The following is a 21726-nucleotide window of genomic DNA, read 5'->3' as shown; positions in this document are numbered from 1 at the left end:
GGGTGGGGGGAGGGCAGCGTGGAGGGGGAGTCACAGAGGGAGGGGGGAGAGTCCAGGGGCACAGTGGGAAGGCCTGAGCGGGCTGAGGATGGGAGCTGTTGCGGAGGGGAGGCATGGAGGGGCAAGGATGTTAGTACAGAGGGTAACAGTGGGGTCATGGGGATGAGGTCACGGGGTGGGGTGGGGTCAGAAGGGGCAGCGGGAGTAATTTGTAAGGTGAGAGTGGGGTCGTAGAGTCAGGGAGCTCATTAAGTAAAGGGAGGGGTGGTGTAAAACAGAAACACTGTAACTTAGATGCAGGCTGCAGTTCTTTTCTTCTGGGGCCAGAGACCCTCACGAGAACCAAGTGCAGCTTCCATGAACCCCTTCCCCAGAGATGGGCAGATATGCACATACACATAACTGGGGGTGGGGACAACTTAAAAGACCTCCGGGCCCATTCACACCTCCCCAGAGGCCCACCGCATCCAGTCTAAGAACACACACACCTGGTGGCTGCGGAAGGCCCAGACACCCGCCTCCCGGGGTAAGCTCCTGGGGGCTCCCTTTACCCCACTTTCCCACCACCGCCATCCAGGCACATTTCATCCAATTTCCTTGGTTTCCATAAGAAAGCTGCAAAATCCGGTAGATTGGGAGCTCACCTTCCTCACCCAGTCCCTCTCCAGGTCAGCTAGTCATGTCCCCTGCCACTTCCCAGAGGGAGCCACATGCCATGAGTTTCCATCACTTTATTTTGCAAAAATAGAAAACTCAGCAATATGCGATACAGCGGGGAAGGGGAGATGTAAACAGAGGGGAGGGAACAGCACCCTGACCCCCCAGAGAAAAAGGGGAGCCAGTGGGAATCTTATTTGGCAGCTAAATACAAACTGGGGATTGGAGGAAGAAGGGAGGGGTCACAGGGGCCCTGGGCTCCCCCTCCCAAGACCCCTGGAGGAAGGGGTCAAGTCCAGGGTGTAAACAAAAGCTAATAAATAAATAGAGGTTTCCTCTGGGTCAGGGAAGGACCAGCTAAGCAGCGCCCACCCCCCACTCCCTGGGCCAAGCTGCTCTGGAGATCAAGGGGGGTAAGGCACTAGGGGGAGAGGGATCCCCTGGCCCCTCTGTAGTGTAGGAGCGTCCCTGCCCCGGTGGCTGAGATGGGAGGCAGGGGAAGCCCAAGGCACATGACAGGGCTCGGGGAGGGGCTTATAACGGAGGGCACAAGGTCAACTCTGGGCCCAAGCAAAGAGGTGCCGAATGTACGTGCATCTGTCCCTTTCACCCTCTGGCCCTCCACAGAAATGCAGGGCCCAGCCTGCCCCAACCTGACCTGGCACGAGGATGGGGCACAGAGGGCAGTGTGAGCCCGGCAGGTGCATTACGCAGCATGAGGCACCAAGGGCAGGGGCAAGAGGGTGGGCTCAGCCCTCCCCCTGCGCCCCTTTTTTGGTCTCTAGTGTTCCTGTTTGCTCCCAGAGGCCTAAGCACCTGGCAGAGAAAGGGGCTTTGGAACTGGCAGGGTCTTCCTCCTGCCCTGGGGAGCCTGGGACCCTGGTGTCTGAGGGGCAGCGCCGAGATTTTAGAGTCCAAACCCAGGCTCACCCCTCTGCCCTCTTTCCTGGTGGGAGAAGGGCAGGCCCCGAGACAGGAAAGGGAGCCAGTTAGAACAAGAAGGGGATGAACACAGAGGCACCCCTGGAAACTTTGGCAAAAACAAGGAGCTCACTGGAAGGGGTGGAGAGAGGGCAGAGCTCGTCCTCCCCCAGTCACTGGTGGTGTCTGGGAGATGGTCAGTCTGCTGCCTGGAGCCCCAACCCCCACGGCAGGGGAAGTCAGGGGCCCTGGTCAGGCTGGGGGCTGCAGGCCCCTTTGCCCTGACCCCGGGGAACCTCATCCTCGCTAGAGGCCTTGGGATGGGGACCAGGCTGCGAGGAGTCGTCCTCAAACATTTCAGGGTTCTCCAGCATTTCTCGGATTAGGGGAGGCATCGGGCCTGGAATCTCCATCTTCAGGGTAATGGCCCTTTCTGCTCCTGCAACAGAGGAACAAAGGTTCAGGGGGACAGAGGCCCATGCCCCTTGAGGCCAACTCGCTAACCTTTCTTGGCCTTCCAGGGGCTCCCAGCACAAGCCTGCCACTTGTCTGTCTCAGATTCACCCTCTCCCTTCTGCAGAGTTCCTGGGGGCCACTCCTCTGCCTGCAGCTTCTACCTGCCTTCTCTGCCAAGCCCGTTGCCATTCTTTCAAGCCATCCCATTTTTCAGACCATCTCCTCAAAGATCACACCGAGTCCAACTGTCACCTCCACTCCCCAGGCACTCCATCCTCCCATGTCCGCGACTCGCCAATTGTTGCTAGGCCTGTTCTTACTCACATTCATAACAATAGCTAGTATTTATTGAACACCTACTATCTGCCAGGCACCCTTCTGAACCATCAATGTCCAACAGAACTTTCTGCGATGATGGCATTATCTGCTTCGTCCAGTACAGTCATCACTAGCCACTGAGCACTTGAAATGCAGCTACCGCAACTGGGGAATGGCATCGTTAATTCAGGGCGGTTCTAAGCCCGTTGTGTTAACTCGTTTAGCCTTCTCGATAGCTTATGAGGTAGATGTAAGTATAGCCCGGTTTACAAACATGAAAACAAGGTACCAAAAGTAAAGGAATTTGCCCAGAGTCTCCCCACGAGCCCGTGGCAGAGCTAGGATTCCAGAGCGTAGGCCGCCCGGTTCGCACCCACTCTGTTCTTGTCTCTGCTTGTCTGCCTGCCTGTGCTGGGAGACCAACAGCTCCAGGGAGAGAGAGGGGAGGTTCCCTCATGACTAACCCTTGGTGCTGATGCCCCGGAGGTCAGTGATCTTCATGAGCATCCTTGGGAACATGTAGGGCTGGCTGGGCCGCCGCCGGCGGGCATAGAGCCTCAGGGCTTCCAGCAGTGGCTCCTGCAGCTTGTCTACTTTTTCAGGTTCCTCCAGGTCCATGCGGTCTACAGGAACAAGCACAGTGCAGTGAAAGAGAAAGAAATGGGGGACACAGTGACAAGTGACTGATCCCCAGCTGTCCCTGACCTATGGCACTCCAAGCCCCAAACTCTGTCCTATCAGCCCTTTGCCTTATTGTTCCTGGGCCTACCCAGGCCACTTCCCCTGCTCCACGCCCTGTACCTTCTCCCCTCTGGTAAATCACTCCTGCCCACACCCCTCTCTCAGCACCAGTATCTGGGACCTCCTCAGCTCTCTCTGGCTCCTCTCTCCTTTTTGTTCTATGCTCCAAGGTGCTAGAGGGCCTGTCCTGGGTCTGAGAAGTCTGTGGATGGGGCAGGTGCAACAATCCCAGGGAGAGGGACCAAGGTCTCCTGCCGGGTCAGAGATCAGGTGTGGGCTGTGGTGGGAAAGGAGTCTGAGCAAACGCCAGGGGGCGCCCCTGCACCTCCGCAGATGAGGCAGATGGCGCTGAGCAGTCCTGTCTCGGTGTCATCCATCTCCAGTGGCAGGAGCTGCCCAGCAAAGGCAAAGACGAGGTCTGTGAGGGGCCCAAAGCCGGCGTTGTGCATCTGTGTCCGGTTCAGAGTCAGCCCATCAGAGAAGGTCATGGTGTCCTGCTCCGGGGTGTACCTTGTGCAGATCCGCAGCATCTGGAGGTGGGCAAGGGGGAGGGTTAGTGCTGTTTCTGGGGAGGACCACATGTCCGGTGGGGAGAAGAGGCAATGGGATGTACGTGGAAGGTGAGGAGGTTAAGTCCAGAAAGAGGGCAACCTGCAGCAGGCATGGGGAGGAAGGCAGAGGTGGAGAATCTGAAGTCTGGGGAGGGAAGGGGAGTCAGAAGGAGGCAGAGCATCCAGAAGCGTAGGATCAGGTCTTGGGGAGGGGAGTTAAGACGAAAAAAAAAAAAGCTTGGGTTTAAAGGCGATCTGGGGAGTCCCAGAATGGAGGGGGAAGGAGAGATAATGAAATCTTTGTGGTAAACCAACTCCTTGGCCTCACATGAGGGTCAGGCCTAGTGGGAGACATGCCACAGGGCTTAACTTACCAGGATGTCTAGGCAGGCAGCCTTGAGCAGAGTGATCTGGTCAGCAATGCTGAGCCCTGTAAAGCCAGGCAGCCGCTTGGCAAACTCCACGATCTTGATGATGCACTTGGTGGCCAGCTCACTGAACTTGTCCCACAGCCCCAGATCCAGCTGCACCCGGTGGTCTGCACTGGAGTTCTACAGGGAGGGCAGGTTGGAATGCAAGCTAAGCCCCGCCCTGGGGGCTATCTTCCTTCCACCCAAACCCCCAGCTCCCCCCTCTGCATTCTGTTGCCTTTCCTTGTCCCTCAGCACCAGACCATGGCCTCAATACAACCCGTATCTAGTCCCCAAAGCGAACAATCCCCTGACCTCACTGGACTCACCGTGGTATATTTGCCCAGCTGGCAGAGTGAGGGGAAGGTCTCCTGATGAGCTTTGCTGACCTTGGTGATGAGCTCTTCTAACTGAGGGCTCAGCTCATAGCTGTCAAGCGACCCTTCTTCCTTCACCTCTTTCTTCTTCTTATTCCGGTCATTCCGCACAGCTTGGGGGCAAAGGCACGGGAGGGTCGGGACCCTCAGAACCTCCCTCTGGGTATCCCCTCTCATCCTAATATCATGCGCTCAGTCCTTATCATGAACATCTATTCCCCGGGACCCTAACCACTGCCTCAGTTTCCCTAGCTCCTACATTAGCTCCCATTCCCAGGCTGGCTCTCTCCAGCCCCACCCAGGGCCTGCAGCCCCTGCTCCCTTCCAGAGCCATTCGGCTCCATCCTGCCCTTCCTGTCACCCCTCAGGAGCTAGGGAGGGGGGGCAGGATATGCGGGCGGCAGGATATCCACTTATAGCCTTGGCAGCACAATGGCGCAGGGGAGGGGACTGGCAAGGCCCCCCCCCCCCCCACAACCTCCCCATAAAACAGGGCAAAGTGAGCCGGTAGGTAACCCCCACTCACTCATTCAGAGGAAGGATTAAGCTCTGAGAGGGGAGAATGGCAAGGGGTGGGGCCTCCTAGGTGAATGGCACTAACCAAACAGGACTGGCCAGGGAGGAGGCAGCATCCCAGGGCAGGCCAGGTCTCAGAGGTCAGAGAAGTGGGGGTGGCCAGTGGGAAGAGGGCAGCAATGACAGGGGAGGGCGGGAGGGCTCCTGCTCAGGCCAGCGCTAGGGACCTACCTTCTTTGGACATGCCCACTTCGAAGCACTTCTGGAGCCGGCAGTACTGGCAGCGATTCCGCGTCACCTTGTTGATGATACAGTTTTTGTCGCGGTGACACGTGTACACCATGTTCTTCTGGATGCTGCGGCGGAAGAAGCCCTGGAGTTGGGGGTGGGGGGTGGGCAGTGAAGCAGGATGCTGGGAGTACCAGCCTCTCTCACAGGCCCTTCGGGTCGCCCCAGGCTGGACCCAGCCTGCGAGCCATGTGTGTGCAAAGCAGCTCCTCCCCACTCCGCGGGAATGGCCACCCACGCACAGCGTCCTGCCCCTCTGGTCTGGACCCGGAGGCCCAGCGCGCCCCACCCCCACTATGCACACACCTTGCAGCCTTCACAGGAGCTGACCCCATAGTGGTAGCCAGAGGACTTGTCATTGCACACGAAGCACGGCTTGTAGACCCGAGGAGGTGGAGGGGGCGAGGGCGAGCTGGGCACCATCTCCTCTGAGCTAGTGCTCTGCGTCTCCACCGCTGAGGGGGAAAGCAATGACATGAGGGTCGGGGGAAAAGGACCCCTCAGATCTCCCCGGCATCCTCACTACACAGGCACACCCCATTCCCACTTGTCCCTCCAGCTCAGAGATGACAACACCATCATCACCACAGCGGCTTAAAGTCCCAACAACCACGCACAGCCCCATAGTAAACACTTCCAGAAAGCCCCGAACGACGGCTACCAGTGCACCTCCCGCCGCAGTCTGGCCGTCTCCCTGCACAACAGTGCCAGCCCGAGCCCTCAGATACTGCCAGCCCTCATGACACTGCGAGGTTCCTCAAATTCCAGGCCAAGTCCATCTTGGAAGTTAACTTCTGGGCCTCAGTCTCCCCAGCTGTGAAGTGGGTAGGTGGAGGGATTATGGGCTGTGGCTCTGCACCCTTCAGTCACTCTCTGTCACATCGGTACACCTTGCTGGGTTATCTACTTCCCATCATCCTCCTCTTCCTGAGGCAATAGATTTGGGGCTGGGTAGGCAAGCACCAGCCACCTGTAGCTCGCGCCTGGATAAATGACTCAGTACCCCAGGTACCCCGAGGTCAAAGAGGACCTTGTTCTCTCTCAAGTAGTACGGGGTAAATAATCCTCCAACTTCTCCCTCTCATACCCGCACCCCCCCCCCCCCGCCCCAGATAACGGCCAATGTGCTTTTTCCCAGAAACCACTGAGGCAGTGGAGCAAAGGGGACACAGGTATCAAGAAAAGTAGGTTAGCAGATATGCAACAGCCTGATTTTACACCTGAAGGAACTGAGGCCAAGGGGGGGAAGTGACCAGCCCAGGGACACACTGCCAATTGATGGTGGAGCCCAGGCTCTCAGGTTCTCTGACTAGACCTAAGTGGCCAGGCAGGGAGTCTGAGAAGTCAAAAAGTCGGGGAAGGAGAGACTGAGGTATTTGCTCAGAGCCTCAGGTTGAGAAGCGGTTGGGGGTGTAGCAAAGCGGGAAAAGTCAGGTGACAGTGGGTAAACAGGGCTCCTGGGGGAGGGGGAGGGGAGCTATCTCTGGACCCTCTCTGAGCCTATGTCTTCACTCCTAAACTTTCCCCACAAATACCCAATCGCAGCTCAAAGGGGGCCTCGGCCCACGCCACACAGAAGGGGTGGGAGTGGGCACCCTCTGTTCAGGAGGCTGCTCAGTAAACCTTTTTCGGTGTTGGCGGGGGGGGGGGGGGGGGTTGGGGTCTGTGGTTCATCTTCAGAGGCAGAAAAACCTAGAAATTATTCAACCTGTAGGACCCGCTGCCCAAACCTAGAGGGCCCAAGTTAACGCAAGAAAACGCTAAGACCCTCCCTAAGGAGAGTCCCACGCACCCACCTCAAGAGCACCTTCTTCCTTCTAACCCGCTGCAGCCCACCTGGTCAAAAGTCCGCCCCATACAGCCAGAAGGGCAGAAGGAATGCCCAGGATGCCGGGGTTCCGGGCTAGCTCCACCCACCCCACAGGAGGGAAGCCCTCCCCACCCCCCAACACACACCGACACGATTAGCATAAGAATCCTGCTGGAGTGAGATTCCCCAATGGAAAAGGGCAGAGAAGAGGGGAGGAAAGAAGGTGCCTCGAGTCTATTCAGGCCCCAGGGCGGGAGACTCCAGGAGGGGCACTGAGAGACGTGGGGCTGGCTGGAATGCCTTTCAGGACCCCTCCTGGAGTCCTAGGAGGGCACACGTGCTGCCCGCAGGCCAGTGCGTGGGGTGGTGCTCACTCAGGCGCTGACGCCCTCCCTGCCCGCAGAGCGCTGCCTCATTTCCTCTCTTGCGAAAGGGCCCTGGGTGCGGTCAGACTGGCATAGGGCAGTGCCAGGCAATTATAAAGACTGGGGGCCACAAGGAGACAGGCCTGGGGACAGCTTTTCCTGTCTGAGTGGTACTGTCACCCCTTCTGGGCACCCTTCTGGCACAACTCGGCCCCCTGAACCCTCGAGTGCGCCCCAGTGGCTCTGGTCAATCTGAGGGTGAAGGGCACAAGAAGGCTAATTGGGTCAAGCCTGCTCAGATTCCCTTCTTCAGCCCTGGGCTGAGACCCCACTATCGGGATGCTGCTCCCAGGCTAGGCAGGGGCCCCTGCTGGGGAGGAGGGGGGTGGGCTCTGGGTTTTTCTCCTTTTAAAGCCCAAATTGCTGAAATTGAGGAAATTCCTGGCCAGGCTGAGCGGAGCTTCAAACAAACTCTTTATAACCGGCTGTAAACGCTCCCAGCTGCGAGGCGCAGGACTGAGAAGCCCAGACTCACAATCTGATACACACCTCCTTGGAGACACTCTCACACATCAACAACAGTCAGGGCACAAAAGTAGACATACTACCAATGGCTTCCTATATCCCAACAGGCCCCTGGCACCGAAGAGCACACAGGCGGGCGTAAAGGCACACTCACTCCAGCCACACTGTGGAAGTGAATGCACAAATCATAAAGCTGCCCCCCAACATCCAGCTTCCCATTTGCAAGACAGCAGCTCAGCTACCAGACAAACACCCGGGCCTGCCAGCACAGCACCAGGACACCGCCAAACACCCGCAAACACACCATGTGGCCCTCCCCTCAAGGGACCTCTTTCCTTCCCTGCTTTAGACACAGGTCTCAACTACTTTCTAAAAGTGTGTGGAGCAGGCCTGAAGCCCACAGAGACCCTAGAGGCCAAATTAATTGGTCCAAATTGAAATGCAAAACCATACTGCCAGCCAAGTGGGGGGGGGGGGGAGGGGCTGCCATGCTCCTGGAAAGGGCTGGATCCCTACCCAGCCCCCACAAAAAGCCCTCCTGAGAGTCTCTCCACCTCAGCACCCCTCCCAACATACCCCAATTCCCCTTTCTATTGGACAGTGAAAGGAAGGTTAAGAATTCACCAGGATTTGGTGCAAAGCAAGAACAGTTCCATGCTTTCTCCACCCTATAAATGCCACACTTTTACTTCTTGCCGCACCCCACCCCAAAGTACGTCTCCTGTTTGCCACCTCCCTCCTTCAGTCTCGGAGTTGTTAAATCTGAGCAGCTCTGCCCTGGAACCAAAAAAAAAAAAAAAAAGAAAAAGAAAAAAAAGAAAGATAGAAAGAAAAAGAAAAGAAGAAAAGAAGAAAAGAAAGAAGGAGAGAAAAAGAAAAAAAAAAAAAAAAAGCCGAACTCGTAAACAGCGCTGCCGAGTGCCAAGCAGCGAGGCGCGTTGGCGGGGGCTCGGTGACCCCGCGAGCGCACTCCCCCAGCGCCCGCCGCCCCGCCCGCCACCCGCCCCTTCCCAGCTGCCCCCAAGCCCCTCGCGCCGGCGTCCGCACCGGGCTACCAGCGCGGTCCCAGCCCGGGGTAAATTTGGGGGGTGTTCCAGGCTCCCCTCTCGGCTCCTCCCTACGCCCACCCCCGCCAGGCACTTCGGCCCAGGCTTCAAAGCCGCCTCTCATCTGGACTTCATTTTTACTGCCTCTCAGTCCCCAGCTTTTTATTACCGCTCTGGAAAGGGGTTCCAGGGCCCCAGGCCTGGCATCTCCCATTTCACAGAGAGGGGAAGATGGATATTTGGGGACCCAGTAGTCTTACTCTCCGTGCCGCTGCCTCCTCCAGGCCACCGCCCCCCACCATAAACAGGTTTTGCTTTAAACTTTACGCTTCCTACTGAAGTTGTGTGTGTTGGAGCCCTAGGAAAAAGTCATCTCTCTGCATACAATCCTATACACATTACCACACAGTGCTTTTTAAGATGGGGGAGGGGGCGCCAGAGCCGAGCCTTCTCCTGGTTGTGTGCACAACCCGGTGCACCCCGCACGAAGAACACACAGGATGAACTCTCGAACGCAGCACTTTCCAAAACCGCCCCCGCAGCCACGCAGGGGCACCCGCCTTCCCGGCCTCACGCCACAAACATCCCTACTTAGGGCCGTGCGGAGGACCTGCCAACGCTGTCGGAGGGCGACACTGCGTGGAGAGACCCCCTACCCTCACACCCACACCGCCGACGCCAGGCGCCGCACACTCCAGGGATTCACACGCTCTGCAAATATTTTTTACGCTCTCAACTTCCCACATGGACCCTACTAATGCCACCCACGGCCCTGGGTGCTGTATCTCTCCGGGGCCACGGACCTGAGGGCACAAGCTACCAATAACACCTCGGTTTCTCCCTATCCCCAGGAATTCTGGAGTGGCATCAACCACAGCTCCTACCTAAACACCCACCATAAAAACCACACACACTCCAAACACTAATGCACACACCCAAAGGAGTCGCTGAAGTCCCACGTTTAAAGGGCCAGTACCTCTCTTTCGTACACACCCGCCCCTCACATAGAGAGGGTGAGAATCTCCGCTTGCACCCCAGTTCCACCTTCTACACACGGAAAGAGTGAGCCGCTGCTTCTCCTGCACCCCACCCCCCACCCCTGGGCTCTGGTACCTACATTGCAGGCTGGCGGGTTGCGGCCAGGCAAAAGACTCAAATCCGGCGAAACAGGAGCTGCCCGTGGCTCTGCGCAGCAAGCCGGCCCCGGGCCCCGACGCCCCGTACAGCCGTCGCGGACCCGGGGCAAATGTTTCCATGCAGTCGTACATCGCGACCCGGCTTGGAGGGAAGCTGGGTGCTAGGAACACCAAGGACCCGCAGCCGATTCCCCCTCCTCCCCCGGCGGCGCCCCGCTCCTGGAGGGGGGGAGGGGGAGGGCTAGCATAGGGCGCCAGGCTGCATGGGGGGTAAGGGGTGGGCGGGGAAGAGGGGGATCCCCAGCAGGGGAAAGGGACTGGGCGGGGCGCAAAGCCAGGGCCGCCGCTTCGGCCGCGGGCCGGCTCGCTCTGGGCGCCTCCGCGGCTAACACTGGGGAGACCTTTTGTAAAAGCGAAGCCCGGAGGGGTGGGGGGTGGGGCTTGGAGAGCGAAGGGGGCCGGGCACTAAGACGAGCTGAGCTGGGAGTGGAGCGCACACTTACACACACTCGCACCCGGCGCGCGCGCTTGCTTAGACACATACCCGTGCATGCATTTATCTAGGCAGGCGCCGCATATTTGCAAATATGCAATAGTGCGCATGCATTTTTTCTGCACGCACATAAAATCACAGAGGCACACAGACATTTATGCAAGCACATATTTGTGCAAGCACATCTGGCTCGGGAAAATGCTTGCAAGCATTCTCTCTCCACAGCCCCGAGGCTTTGCACGCATTTGCACTTCGGCGCGTGCCCTGGTCCGGGATGGGGGGAAGGAATAGAGGAACCAAGCACACGCATTTCCTTTTGAGGTTTCCCCCTATCCCTCCCAACACTCTTTGCACACCAGTCATTACAGGCTGGGGTGTCAGGGAAGACGGAGGAGAGGGGAACATGCAGGTTCCCAGCGCGGGGCAGTTCTCCCGGGCCCGGGGACCTGCACTACCTCCACCCCCTCATTCCCAGGCCTGGCTCCTCCCTCTCCCTCCGCGCGCGCGCTTCGAGGCCGAACCGTACATTCCTGCGGCTCGGCGCGCGCGGCCTCCTCCTTCCTTCCCGTTCTCCCCACCCCCGGTCGAAGGGCCGGAGCGCGCTCCCGCCGTGAACTCTCCGGGAACCCCCCTCGGGGCGGGTGGCCGGGCGCGCTCACCTCCTCCTGACCCGGCCCCGCCCCACCCCGCCCAGGCCGTCGCCAGCGCCGCCGCGGAGTCCCCCGCCCCCTCCTGCGCTGCCTGGAGTCTACTCCTCCTAGCCCGAGCTGTCCTCCCTCCGCCGCGGCCCGGGCTGCCTCCCTCCCCAGTCCCCGTAGCCCCGTCGCGCGACCGACGCTCCCCAGGCGCTCCACCGCGTCTCTCACTGCCCCTTTCTCGAACCTGACTTCACTTTCAGAGCACAAAACTCCCACCCCAAACTGCCCCTACGGTGCCAACCGCGCCTCCGACGAAGCTGCCCTGCTGAGTGCCAACTCCCCTCCCCCAGGCTTTCTACCGTGCCAGTTGCCCCAAACTGCCAAGGGCCCCTCTCGGCTGTAACTGCGGGTCCGGTCGTCAACTGTTCTCACAGCCATTACACATCCCCCCCCCTATTGGCAATAACAGCCCCTTCTCCCCTTCAGTGCCACACTGAGTGCCCTTCAGATCTCAGAGGGCCGCCTCGCTGTCCCCTCGGTAGCCCCTTCCGGGCACTGAGCGCCCTCGCCCGGCGGAGCAGGGGGTGAGGGGGGCGGGGGGTTGGCCACGTCAAGAGTTTGCCCTAGCCGCCCGGCCGAATCGGGGACCCTGGCCCCGGGACAGCTCCAGCGGCGGCGACTCCCGGAAACCGCCCCCTCCCCCGCGCCCCGCCCGCCCGGCCGCCCGGCCGCCCGGCGGGCCGGCCCAGCCGGCTCTGTCAGCGCGGCTCACACGGGGAGCGCCGGGGGAGCGGGAGAGGCGCCCGGCCGGCCCCTTCCCCCGCCTGGCGGCTGTGGCTGGGCCAGGGCGGGGCGCGCTTTTCTAAGAATCTGTTGTACCGGGTGGGGGGCGCACTGGGGGTGCTGCAGGAGTGGGGCGCCAGTTTGGAAGAATAAAAAGCAGGAAGGGGTGCCAGAGTAGGCAGGGAAGGGAAGGCGGGCGCGGAGGAGGGGCCGGGGTGGCGGCCGGGTACGGGGAGGGGGGGGGGGCAGGGCTGGGAAGGAGGGCCAGGCTTGTGGATGCGGGGGGCGGCGCGGGGTGCCAGGCCTGATTGGGGGGCTCGAAGTAGGGATGAAGCGGGACTGCGGTGTTCTTTCCAACCCAGTGTGAGCTCCCTGCTGTTGCCCCCAACCTGAAATACCCCATTTCTGAAGCCAGTTCCCCCACCCCCAAAAAAGGGGGGGATGATAGATTTCTGAATCAGAATCTGGGCAGTGGTAAAAAAAAAAAAAAAAAAAAAAAAAAGTTAGGTACAAAATGGGAAATACCCCCCAACCAGGGGGAAAGAGCCCTGATTAGTCAACTCCAGGCTGTCAGTACCCCCCCTCTCCTCCCAAATCTGAAAGGTCCCAATTAAGTCAAGCCTGCCTGGTTGGTAATTAGAACCAGAAGTGGCCAGGCCACAGGGAGGGGGGTTGGGAGTGGGGCACAGGAGGGGGGTGGAGGGCTCCAGGAAGTCATGAGTCCTCAATAGCCCCCCCTTTCTCTTCACCAGATGCACCCCACTCCTCATCACCCCATCTGTGGTGCTTCCCAGGCATTGCAGGGAGAGGGGGCCTTTAAGGGACAAGGCATTAGAGTGCCAGGCCCACCCTTCCCGTCAACCCCAACCCCCCATTCTAGGCAGTCTTAGTACAGCCTTGAGGAGAAGGTAAGAGGATGGGGGGGATCTAGTGCCCCCTCTTATCCCCAAAGTCCCCCCAGCCCTTATTGCAGCAATTAGACCCATTAGCCTTCTAGCATTTCATGGGAACCAGATGTTCTCCACCAGCCTGCTGGGAGTATGAGGGGGGGTTGCTGCCTGACTCACCCCTGTCCCCATCTATGATCCCCACCATCACAGTGCACCCCTCCCCGCTAGAGCCCCACAAAGTCAAGACCCCGGAGGCAAAGAGAAGCATACCCCTCCCCCACTAACAAGGCCATTAGCACTGAGAGTCTTGTATGGTCACCCCTCAGAGCCTCTACAACCCTGGCAAGGATGAGTTTGGCCAACGAGGGACTGTGGAGGGAGGAACAGCTAACTCCTTATGCACCCCTCCTTTTCCCCCCCTCCTGCCACCTTCTGGATGGGGCTGGAGGATAACTGGCTCTGAATTCCTCCCACTAAATTCTCCTTTTCTTCCAAAACCTTCCCTCAAAAAGGTGAAGAGGGGGCATTTCAAAGCAAGAAGCCCCGCCCCAAGGGTAAGTCCTAACTTAGGAGTCCCACCTGAAGGGCGGTGGGGAGGGGTCTCTGGAGGAGGGGGCAGCAGAAGAGAGAAGGGAGGTGTGAATGGGGGACGGGGCCCAAAGCAGGGGTGTAAGGAGCGCTGGGCAGGATGGGGGCTGGGACTGGGTAGGGGGCCAGGAGAGGGGGGTGCAGCCTGGGCCCCAGCGGCGGCGGCTTGCCCAGCTCCCCCCGCCAGAGAGGTTTCCTGTTGCAATCAAAGCCCCGTTTGTGTAGGCCTGGAGTTGGAGCCCGAGCCTGAGCGGTGGAGACCGGGGAGGGGAGGGGAAGGGAAGGAGGCAGTCGGCTGGGGTTTTTTCCTGGAGGAGGCCTCACTGCCGCCTGCTTGCCACCCTTACCCGCCTGCTTGTTCTGCTGGCCTCTCCCAGCGTCTGGGTTCTCTCTGTGTCTGTGCCTTTTGGCCTGTGTAGTGCTCTGTCACCTTGCTTAGGTCTCTGAGTCTCTCTTTTTCAGTTGCTTTTAAGTAGAACTCTTTTTCTTCCTGTGCCAGCCTGCCCTCAGTTTCTCCATGTGACTTAGTGTGGTGCCGCCTGGGCTCCTTGCCCCAGGGACACCGTCACCAAGTTCAGAGGATAAACAGGGCTAGGTCCTCACCACCACAGACATCTCCTCGAGAGGGGGAAGAGGGAAGTGGGTCCTTCCCGACCCACTCTGTTCCCTGTAGTCTTGTCAAAGCAAACAGAACACATCAGTGTTCATAAGCACGGAGATACAAAGAGACACGGACCCCAGGGTTTCATGCACACGTGTGAGCACACGCACGTGCACACACATACACACCTCTGCTCTCCCATGCACACAGGCCTGTGCTTGTCTCTGCAGCACATGCCCCTCCTCCTGCCGTCCCTCCTCTCCTCCACCACAGGGTTCTGAGATGCCTGCCTTACCCACTCAGGCCCCTGGAGAACCCCAAGGGGTGGGGCAAGATTTCCCTTCTCAACGTGGATGTCTCCAAGGTGCTAGGGACCCAGCAGTAGGATCCTGGAGGCAGCCTCAGGGAGAAGTTGCAGGTTCCCTCATGGACCACCCTCCCTCCCATAGACTAAGAGAGAGACACAGACTCAAGGTGAGTGTGGCTTTGGCATCAGACTTAGGCCTCCAATCCCCCTCCATTGGGTGGCTCCAGGCAAAAAAGGGACAGCAGGTCAGAGAAATGAGAGACTAGACCTTTTCACCCCTCAGCTTCTCTCCCACTGTGGGAGGTCTCCCAGACTCCAGGATCCCTTCCTCTCCCCTCTGCCTCCTCATTTACCACTGGGTGCTGCATGCCCCACTCTCGTGCAGGCTGTCTGGACCCAAGCCTTCCCCTCCTCCCCACCCCACCAACATCTCTCTGCCCGGGCCTGTCTCCTGCTGCCAGCCGCACCCTCCCCAGCTACCTGCCTTGGTTCTGGCTCCTCCCTTGGATTTCTCCTTTTGGCCCCCACCCCCTCCTTCAGGGCAGCCTTGGGGGATAGAGCCCAGGGTGACCCCTTCCCCAGTCTTGACCTTACTTTGATCCCTGACCTTGATCTCCATGCGTCCAGGGCACAGGGGCCCAAGGAGAGCTTCCCTGGGGGCTTGGCCACTGGCTCTCAGCATTCCCCCACTACCATTCTTTTTCTCCTCTCCCACCTTCCTCCCTCTGCTTTAGTGGCTTCTCCCACAACCTGAGAAACTCAAGTCCCAAGGGACCGAGTTGTGTGGTTCTCTGCAAGAAGTGCATTCATGTGGGAGGATGGTTTCTTCCTACCTCCCCAGGCCCTGGGACAGATTCATGGGGTGTAAATGAGGTAGGGGAAGCCCAGCTGAGGTTTCCAAAAAGGGGGGCTTTGTGCTCTCCTGTTCACCTGCATGCCACCCAAATAACCCCTGTTGGGCTACAGACATGCCACTGGCAGGTCTCACCAAACACCAGACACACCGTCAGCAGCCCTATTAAATACCGCCTCACTCCTCACACTGACTCTTTGTTGCACACACTGGAATTTTGTATATGAGCAGAGTCTCGGGGACATGCTGTGCACACACAACTGCATGTGGTCTACACACACACACACACACACACACACACACACACACACACACGCCTTCTCCAGATGAGCACAGTCTTTCCACTAAAGCTGCCAGCCCCATCTAGTCACCCCTTTCTTTGCACATACACACGACCCTCCAACTGCCCCTCCTGAAGGCAGGGCCCCTTTCTCCCACCTCCCTCTCCCTGAGCTTGCGGAACTTATAAAGGATGTCTTTATCTTTTTGTCTTTTTTTCTCCATCTCTGTTTCTGTGCCTCTGGAGCTGCCCTTCTCTGTGTCTCTCCTCCCATCACCTCTCTTTGTTTCCAGGTGAGGGCTTCTCACATGTTCACCCTTTACCCCACTGAACCCGGCGGTCCAGCCCTCCAGCTCATGGGCACCCACGCCTGTAATGGCTTGGTCAAGAAGACCAACTACCAAGTGGGAGGAAAGGAGATCCAGAGGGAAGAGGAGAGGCCTAAGGCTTGTCTGCTGTCAGCACTCAAAAGCTTAACCCAAAGAGGGCAGGCCTGAGGGACAAGTAGGGATCTGCAGCACGTGGGCACCATGCCAGACCTAGAGGGAGGGGAGGCATCCAGAACACACATGGCTGGAGGAGAGGATGCTTCTGGAAACACCCCCTCCACCTCCCTGGATTACTTATGGTGCAAGAGCCACCTTCTTTGCAACTGATTCCACCCTCCCTAGCACCAACAAGAGACTTTCCTGACCCCACACATCTTTGGGCACCTGGCTCCATTTCATTTCCTTTTTGTGCTGCCTGCCCCTAATTCAGAACAATATCACCTCTCTATCACAGTCAGCTGGTTGGCCTTCCAGACTCCTCCATTCCCCAGGGTGCTTCCTGGTACCCACCAATGCATGCAGGCAGAAGCCTCAGACTTCACCAGACCCAGCCTTGGCTGCCCATGCAAAGTGTTTCCCACTGCCGGTTGACTCAGGAGGCGATTGTAGACCCCAACATTCTAGACATCTTGGGCAAGAGAACTCTCATTTGCAAACAATGCCATTTGCTCCACATCCAAACTCCCTCCTGTCATGGCCACCCCTGTCATCTACTCCATTAGATCAAACCCCCATCCCTGACAGTCTCGCTAACTAGGGTGCCAATTTTCTATAGCACCCACCCTCCAAACGTCTTCCTACTGCCACCTGCCCTCATCCCCCAAGGCCCCTGAGACTCACACAGAGAGGCCATCTCCTTGGGGAGGTCAGGCTGGCCCAGGCCCCGGAAGCTAGGACTCAGCATCTCGAAAGGTGGAGACCCCCTGAGAGCCCCTGGGAAGGCAAAGGGGAAGCCAGCCCCTGGGTAGCCAGATCCAGGCCCCAGGACACCAGCCGCTGTAAAGAGTCGTTCCTTATTGGTGGCCATGGCAGCTGCGCTGAGGGAGGCTGAATCCCCTGGGGTCTGCAGTGGGCAGGGGAGGTCTTCAGCCACAGCCCCCGCCCATGCCCACTGCCCCAGCCTGGGAGGCTCCGTGCCCGCCCTTCCTGGCCTGCCCACTGGGTCTCCAAGAGTCCTAGGGAGAAAGAGAGGAAAGGGAGGGATGAGAGAATGATCACCCTAAGGTTCCAAGCCCCATGGCCCTCTCTCACTTGGAGCCTTTTCCCAGTATGCTTCCAGGGTCTGTACTGCCCTGCCTCAGGGCCCTCTACCACATGGTAGAGGGCAGGGCAGGAGCTAATACAGGTTGAGAAAAACTCCCCAGGTAAAGGTAGACTGGTTTCCAAAGTGAATAATGGTCTTAGGACTCCTGGCAGAGAGGACTCCCAAGCTGAGAAGGGACCATTAAGCACCAGTGGGCTAGACACTTGATTCAACCTTCACATTAACCCTGTGAAGTAGGAATTATGATTCCCATTTCACAGAGGAGGAAACTGAAGTTAAGTGACTGGCTTAAGGTCCCATGGCTGTAAGTGGTGGAGCCAGGATCCAAACTCTCAGGGCGCGTGGCTGGCTTAGTGGTGGAACATGCAACTCTGGATCCTGGTGTCGTGAGTTCAAGCCCCATGTTGGGTGTAGACCTTACTTTATTTAAAAAAAAAAAAATATATATATATACACACACACACACACACACACACACACACACACATACATGTGTGTCTATACACATATATATGTGTGTGTGTGTGTATGTATATATATTCAAATTCTCTATTACCCCAGGAAAAGCAAACATCTCTGTTGTAAATTTGGGGCCCTACACCTCTCTGAAGAGGAGTTGCAGTCCGGTGAGTAGGAACACTGACTCTGGAGCCAGGTGCCCTGAGTTGGTCCCACCACTTGTTAGCCGGACCTTGGGCGTGTTACTTAATCTCTCTTTGCTGAATTTAGTTTCCTCATTTGTCAACAGGGAATAATAATAGGGCCCACTTCATAAGGCTGTTGCGAGGATTAAATGATTTAACATATGTAAAGTGTTTTGAATGATATAGGGCAAATATTACATGCTGTGTGTCTCATGTTATTTCTCTTTGTACCTTCTCTTCCTCAATACCTCTCTTGTAATTAGCATTTCCTTCTGTCTCTGTCTTCCTCAATACTCCTCTCCCAGTTTCCTCTCCCAGTTCTCTGTCTCCAGTTACCCCTCCCTCACTCCCTAACCGGTCTTGCATTCTCTCCTTCAAATCCATAGATGCTGATGGCCACTGTGTGCCAGGTATGATGCCAGGGAGTTCCTCTCCTTGTCCTCTCCTTACTTTGCTTCTCCATCTCCTTTTCTCTGTCTTCTCTGAGCCCTCTGCTTCCAGGAAGACCTCCCTACATCCTATCCTCCCTCCAATGTAGCCTGCCCCTTGAGATTTTAAACCCGAGCTCAAGGGAGGGAGAAAGGAAGGAGGAAGAGAGGAAATGGGAATCCTAGTGCTAGGCAGGTGGTTTCTCTCCTGCTGTTCTGATAAGGGAAACGTTGGCTTTCTCAGGAGCCCCAGAACCACCCTCTAGGGAGTGAGGGGTTGGGGAAAGAAAGTCACCCCAGTCTCGGTAACTCCTCTATCAGCCAGAACCATAATGGATTGAGATGCAGGACAGAGAAGGACTAAGAATGAAACATAGAGACCATGGCATGGGCAGGCCCAGAGGTAGGTGATAAGCATTTCTGTATCTCCTTTTATTAGTCTTTGCTTCTAGAATCAATATATCTCAGTCTTTGTACCTCTGCTTTCCTTTCTCTCCCTTCCATCCTCTTTTCTTTTTTCTTTTCTTTTCTTTTCTTTTCTTTTCTTTTCTTTTCTTTTCTTTTCTTCCTCCCTCCCTTCCTTCCTTCCTTCCTTCCTTCCTTTTCTTCCTTTTCTTCCTTTCCTTTCTTTTCTATCTCTCATCTACTTTGGCCTTCAAACTCCTGAGGGTAAACTATCAAGGAGGTTACAGGAACTCAGACTCCAATCCCACCACGCTTCACTCAGTCCCCATGTATGAAGCTACCCCTGTTCCTCACCGGGCATCACCCATATCCCCAGCACCCTCAGACTCCTTACCCCAGTCTCTCCCTAGGCCCTGAAAGTCTGAGCCCCAAGCCCCCAGGGTCCTTCTCCTTTTCCTTCCTCTATTCCCTCAAGTCCTCATCCCTGGTTAAGCCCAGGTGGAGCCAGGAGTCCGGGCCCCAGAGGCCCCTGGGCCATAGCTCAACAGGCTGGGCCACATTCCAGGTGGATTAACCCCTCCAATGCCAAGGGTGAGAAGCTACTAAAGTCCCCCCATCTTTTTCAGACTGCCTTAGACAGGACCTGGGATCTGTCTCCAGCACCCACTGTCTTTGCTTCTCACTTACGGGTGGGAAACAGAGACCTGAGGGTGGGGTGGGAGGACTTCGGGGTCCCAGAGAGGGATGCTCAGACTCCTGGTCCTTACCAGAGAATGAGGCTGTAATGAGTGAAGGGCAGCCCAGCTCTCCCCCAGACTTCCTCCTAATTTCCCTCAGAGAAGGGACTTGAGAGTAGAGTGGAGAGGGGAAGGAGACAGAGAGGCATCCCATTTCTGAGCCTTGCTTCCTATCTGCCCTGGCTGGGAAGGGAAGGGGAGGGTCTTAAGTCCTGGGTGGAGGAAGGGACCAAGGGATTGAAGACAGTGGTACAGAGAGTAAAAGGCAACCCTACACTAGGGACCCAGATGCCTTGGTTCTTTGGGGAACCTGTGGAAGGAAGAGAATCCTTCTTTCCTCCCAAGATGCCACCTCAGATGGAGGTGGGGCTGACTAGGGGAAAGGGGCCCTTACAAAGCTGCTTCTCTTAGGGCTGAGGTGGAGTTGAGGGAGGGCATGGATGAAGGGGGCTGCCGGATGGGGGGGGGGCGCGTCTCCCTGCTGCCCTGCCTGCTCTAGAGCCTGGAACAAAGCTGCTCTTGTCGGCTGCTCTCCACCCGCTGCCCCCCTCCCCTCTGTATAAACACGACCACCTTTTTCCATGACCCCATCTCCAGCCTGGGCGGAGAACCCAGGCATCCTCTGCTCTAGCCTGGGCCCCCAGCCTGCTCCCCAGGAGGCAGCGGTGGCCTGGGTTTCCCTGGCCTTGTGCCACCCTTGGGGGAGTCCAGACCCTTGAGCTCTCCACCTCTCATCCCCAGGTGCCCTCCCTCCACCCCACTGGCCCCAGGGAGGGGCAGTGCCCAGGAGGCAGGCAGGCAGGCAATGCCAGTGGAATGTGTGTGGGCAATGGAGGGCACGGGCAGGGTGGGGCAGAGGGGGGAACTGGAGGTGCCAGTTAGGTGGCTTTCTGAGCCAGGGGTGGGGGTGTGCCGGGGCGGGGGTGTGTGCCCTATGCTGCCTACCAGACTTTAAGCTATAGCGTGCATGTGTATGGGTGCGTGCACGCGTGGGCATGTACGTGTGCATGTGTATGTCCATTTGGGATACCCAAGCTCCAGGAGCCCTGCATACACTGCCCCCTGCCCCCTCTTCCTTCCTCTCTTTTCTTGCCTCAAGGGTATGGGACCCTGCCTATGGTCCTCAACCCCAACTCAGCATCTGAGGAGTAACAGTAAGGGCAGGAGTCTCAGACCTGATCTGGGATTGCAGCTGTCCTGGACATGCCCTGCCCCCTTCAGGGGGCACAGTCATCTCAGCTTCTTGCCTTACAGACACCTCCTCAGGCTCCCCTGCCCCCCCCCCCCCACACACACCCATGCATACTCTTACCCTCTGGCCACCTGCAGAGATCCCCTCCTACATACTGGGTCAGGCTGAGGGGACTGGGCTGTAACTGCTGAAGACAGAGAGGCATGTCAATGGGGCTCCCAGACTACAACTCCTAGGTCTTCCTGCCCTTCCTTTGTTCCCTTTGGGCTCCCCTCCTGAATACTCCTGAGGAGCCCCCATCCTTGGCTGGAAGGAACCAAGACTCACCCCCTACCTGGGGACAAGTGAGAGGGAATACAGAATTGAAGGTTTAAGGGACCTTCACAGACCCCTACCCTATCCACTTGTCTCTGCAAATTTCTGGACCCAGAGGGCTAGGAGCGCTTGCCTCTGGATGCTTTCCTTGCTTTTCTGATGTCCAAACTGGGCCATTCCACTGGGGAAAGAGGAACTTGGACCAGTTTGGACCAGAAGGCCACCCCTCAGACTCCCCTGGGGGAAGCCTGACCAAGGGCTGGCCAAGGTCTTTCCACACGGGAGGGAACCCTGGCTTCCCTCACACTCCAAAGCACAAAAGTAGGCTAGAACCCCTCTGGCTGAAGACTCGTCCCCAAGTGCTCTCCCCACTATTCACCGAAATGCAGCTTTGCTGAAGCCCAGCCCAGCCTCAGCCTGTCTAAATCTTCCCCAATCCCTCCGGCATCGGGGCTGACCCCCAAGTCGGGCAGGAAGCCCCTCCAGCCTTGTGGACCGCCCGAGCAGCCCCGGCAGGGACTGAGCGGCGTCGCTCCCCAGCGCCCCCGCCCCCAGCCCACCTCGGCGGGGACCCAGGCGTCCGCGGGCGGCGGCGAGCCTGCTTCCCCGCCTGACTCACCTGGAGGGGAGGGAGGGGGAAGGGAGGCCGCTGAGCCCCAGGTCCCGGCGTCGGGCGGTCGCGAGGATGCGGCGTCGCGGTGTCAGGGGCTCACGGCAATGGGGGGCTCTGGGCGGGGGGGGGGCACGGGCTCTAGGCTGGGACTGTCCCGGGGCCTCTCGGAGCCCGCCCGCCCACGTGACCGCCCCAAAATATCCGACACATTTTCTCCCAAACCGCACACTGACTCTGCAGGCGGGGACA

At 58.0% G+C, this 21726-nt stretch overlaps 1 protein-coding gene across 4 annotated transcripts; it reads right to left on the bottom strand.

Annotated features, from left to right (window-relative positions):
• Positions 1-716: 716 nt before the first annotated feature.
• On the bottom strand, positions 717-21720 carry RARG (retinoic acid receptor gamma). Of its 4 annotated transcripts, XM_053894967.1 has the most exons (10): positions 21484-21526; positions 20670-20736; positions 16720-17054; positions 5542-5690; positions 5179-5320; positions 4384-4544; positions 4019-4195; positions 3419-3623; positions 2817-2975; positions 717-2017 (listed from the first exon to the last, which is right to left on the bottom strand). In XM_053894967.1, the coding sequence occupies exons 3-10, from the start codon at positions 16904-16906 to the stop codon at positions 1818-1820; spliced, it is 1380 nt and encodes a 459-aa protein (XP_053750942.1). In that variant the 5' UTR covers positions 16907-17054; positions 20670-20736; positions 21484-21526; the 3' UTR covers positions 717-1817. The 4 variants fall into 4 exon arrangements, with proteins under 4 accessions (XP_053750942.1, XP_053750940.1, XP_053750941.1 ...); XM_053894965.1 differs by lacking the exon at positions 20670-20736 and having other exon boundaries at positions 21484-21720; XM_053894966.1 differs by lacking the exons at positions 16720-17054; positions 20670-20736 and having other exon boundaries at positions 21484-21571.
• Positions 21721-21726: the final 6 nt, after the last annotated feature.

This window comes from Panthera pardus, unplaced genomic scaffold (genome assembly GCF_024362965.1).
Source record: "Panthera pardus isolate Hobbes unplaced genomic scaffold, ASM2436296v1 HiC_scaffold_6, whole genome shotgun sequence".
Lineage (NCBI taxonomy): Eukaryota > Metazoa > Chordata > Mammalia > Carnivora > Felidae > Panthera > Panthera pardus.
This window is presented reverse-complemented; position numbering and strand designations above follow the sequence as displayed.

Bases quoted from the DNA above. Each gene is read 5' to 3' on its own strand.
- RARG (XM_053894965.1), bottom strand. From the start codon at position 16,906: ATGGCCACCAATAAGGAACGACTCTTTACAGCGGCTGGTGTCCTGGGG. The intron at 3,624-4,018 runs GTAAGTTAAGCC...GCCCACCTCCAG, and splicing joins CTGCCTGCCTAGACATCCTG to ATGCTGCGGATCTGCACAAG. The intron at 2,018-2,816 runs GTTAGTCATGAG...CCTCTGTTGCAG, and splicing joins CCGGGGCATCAGCACCAAGG to GAGCAGAAAGGGCCATTACC.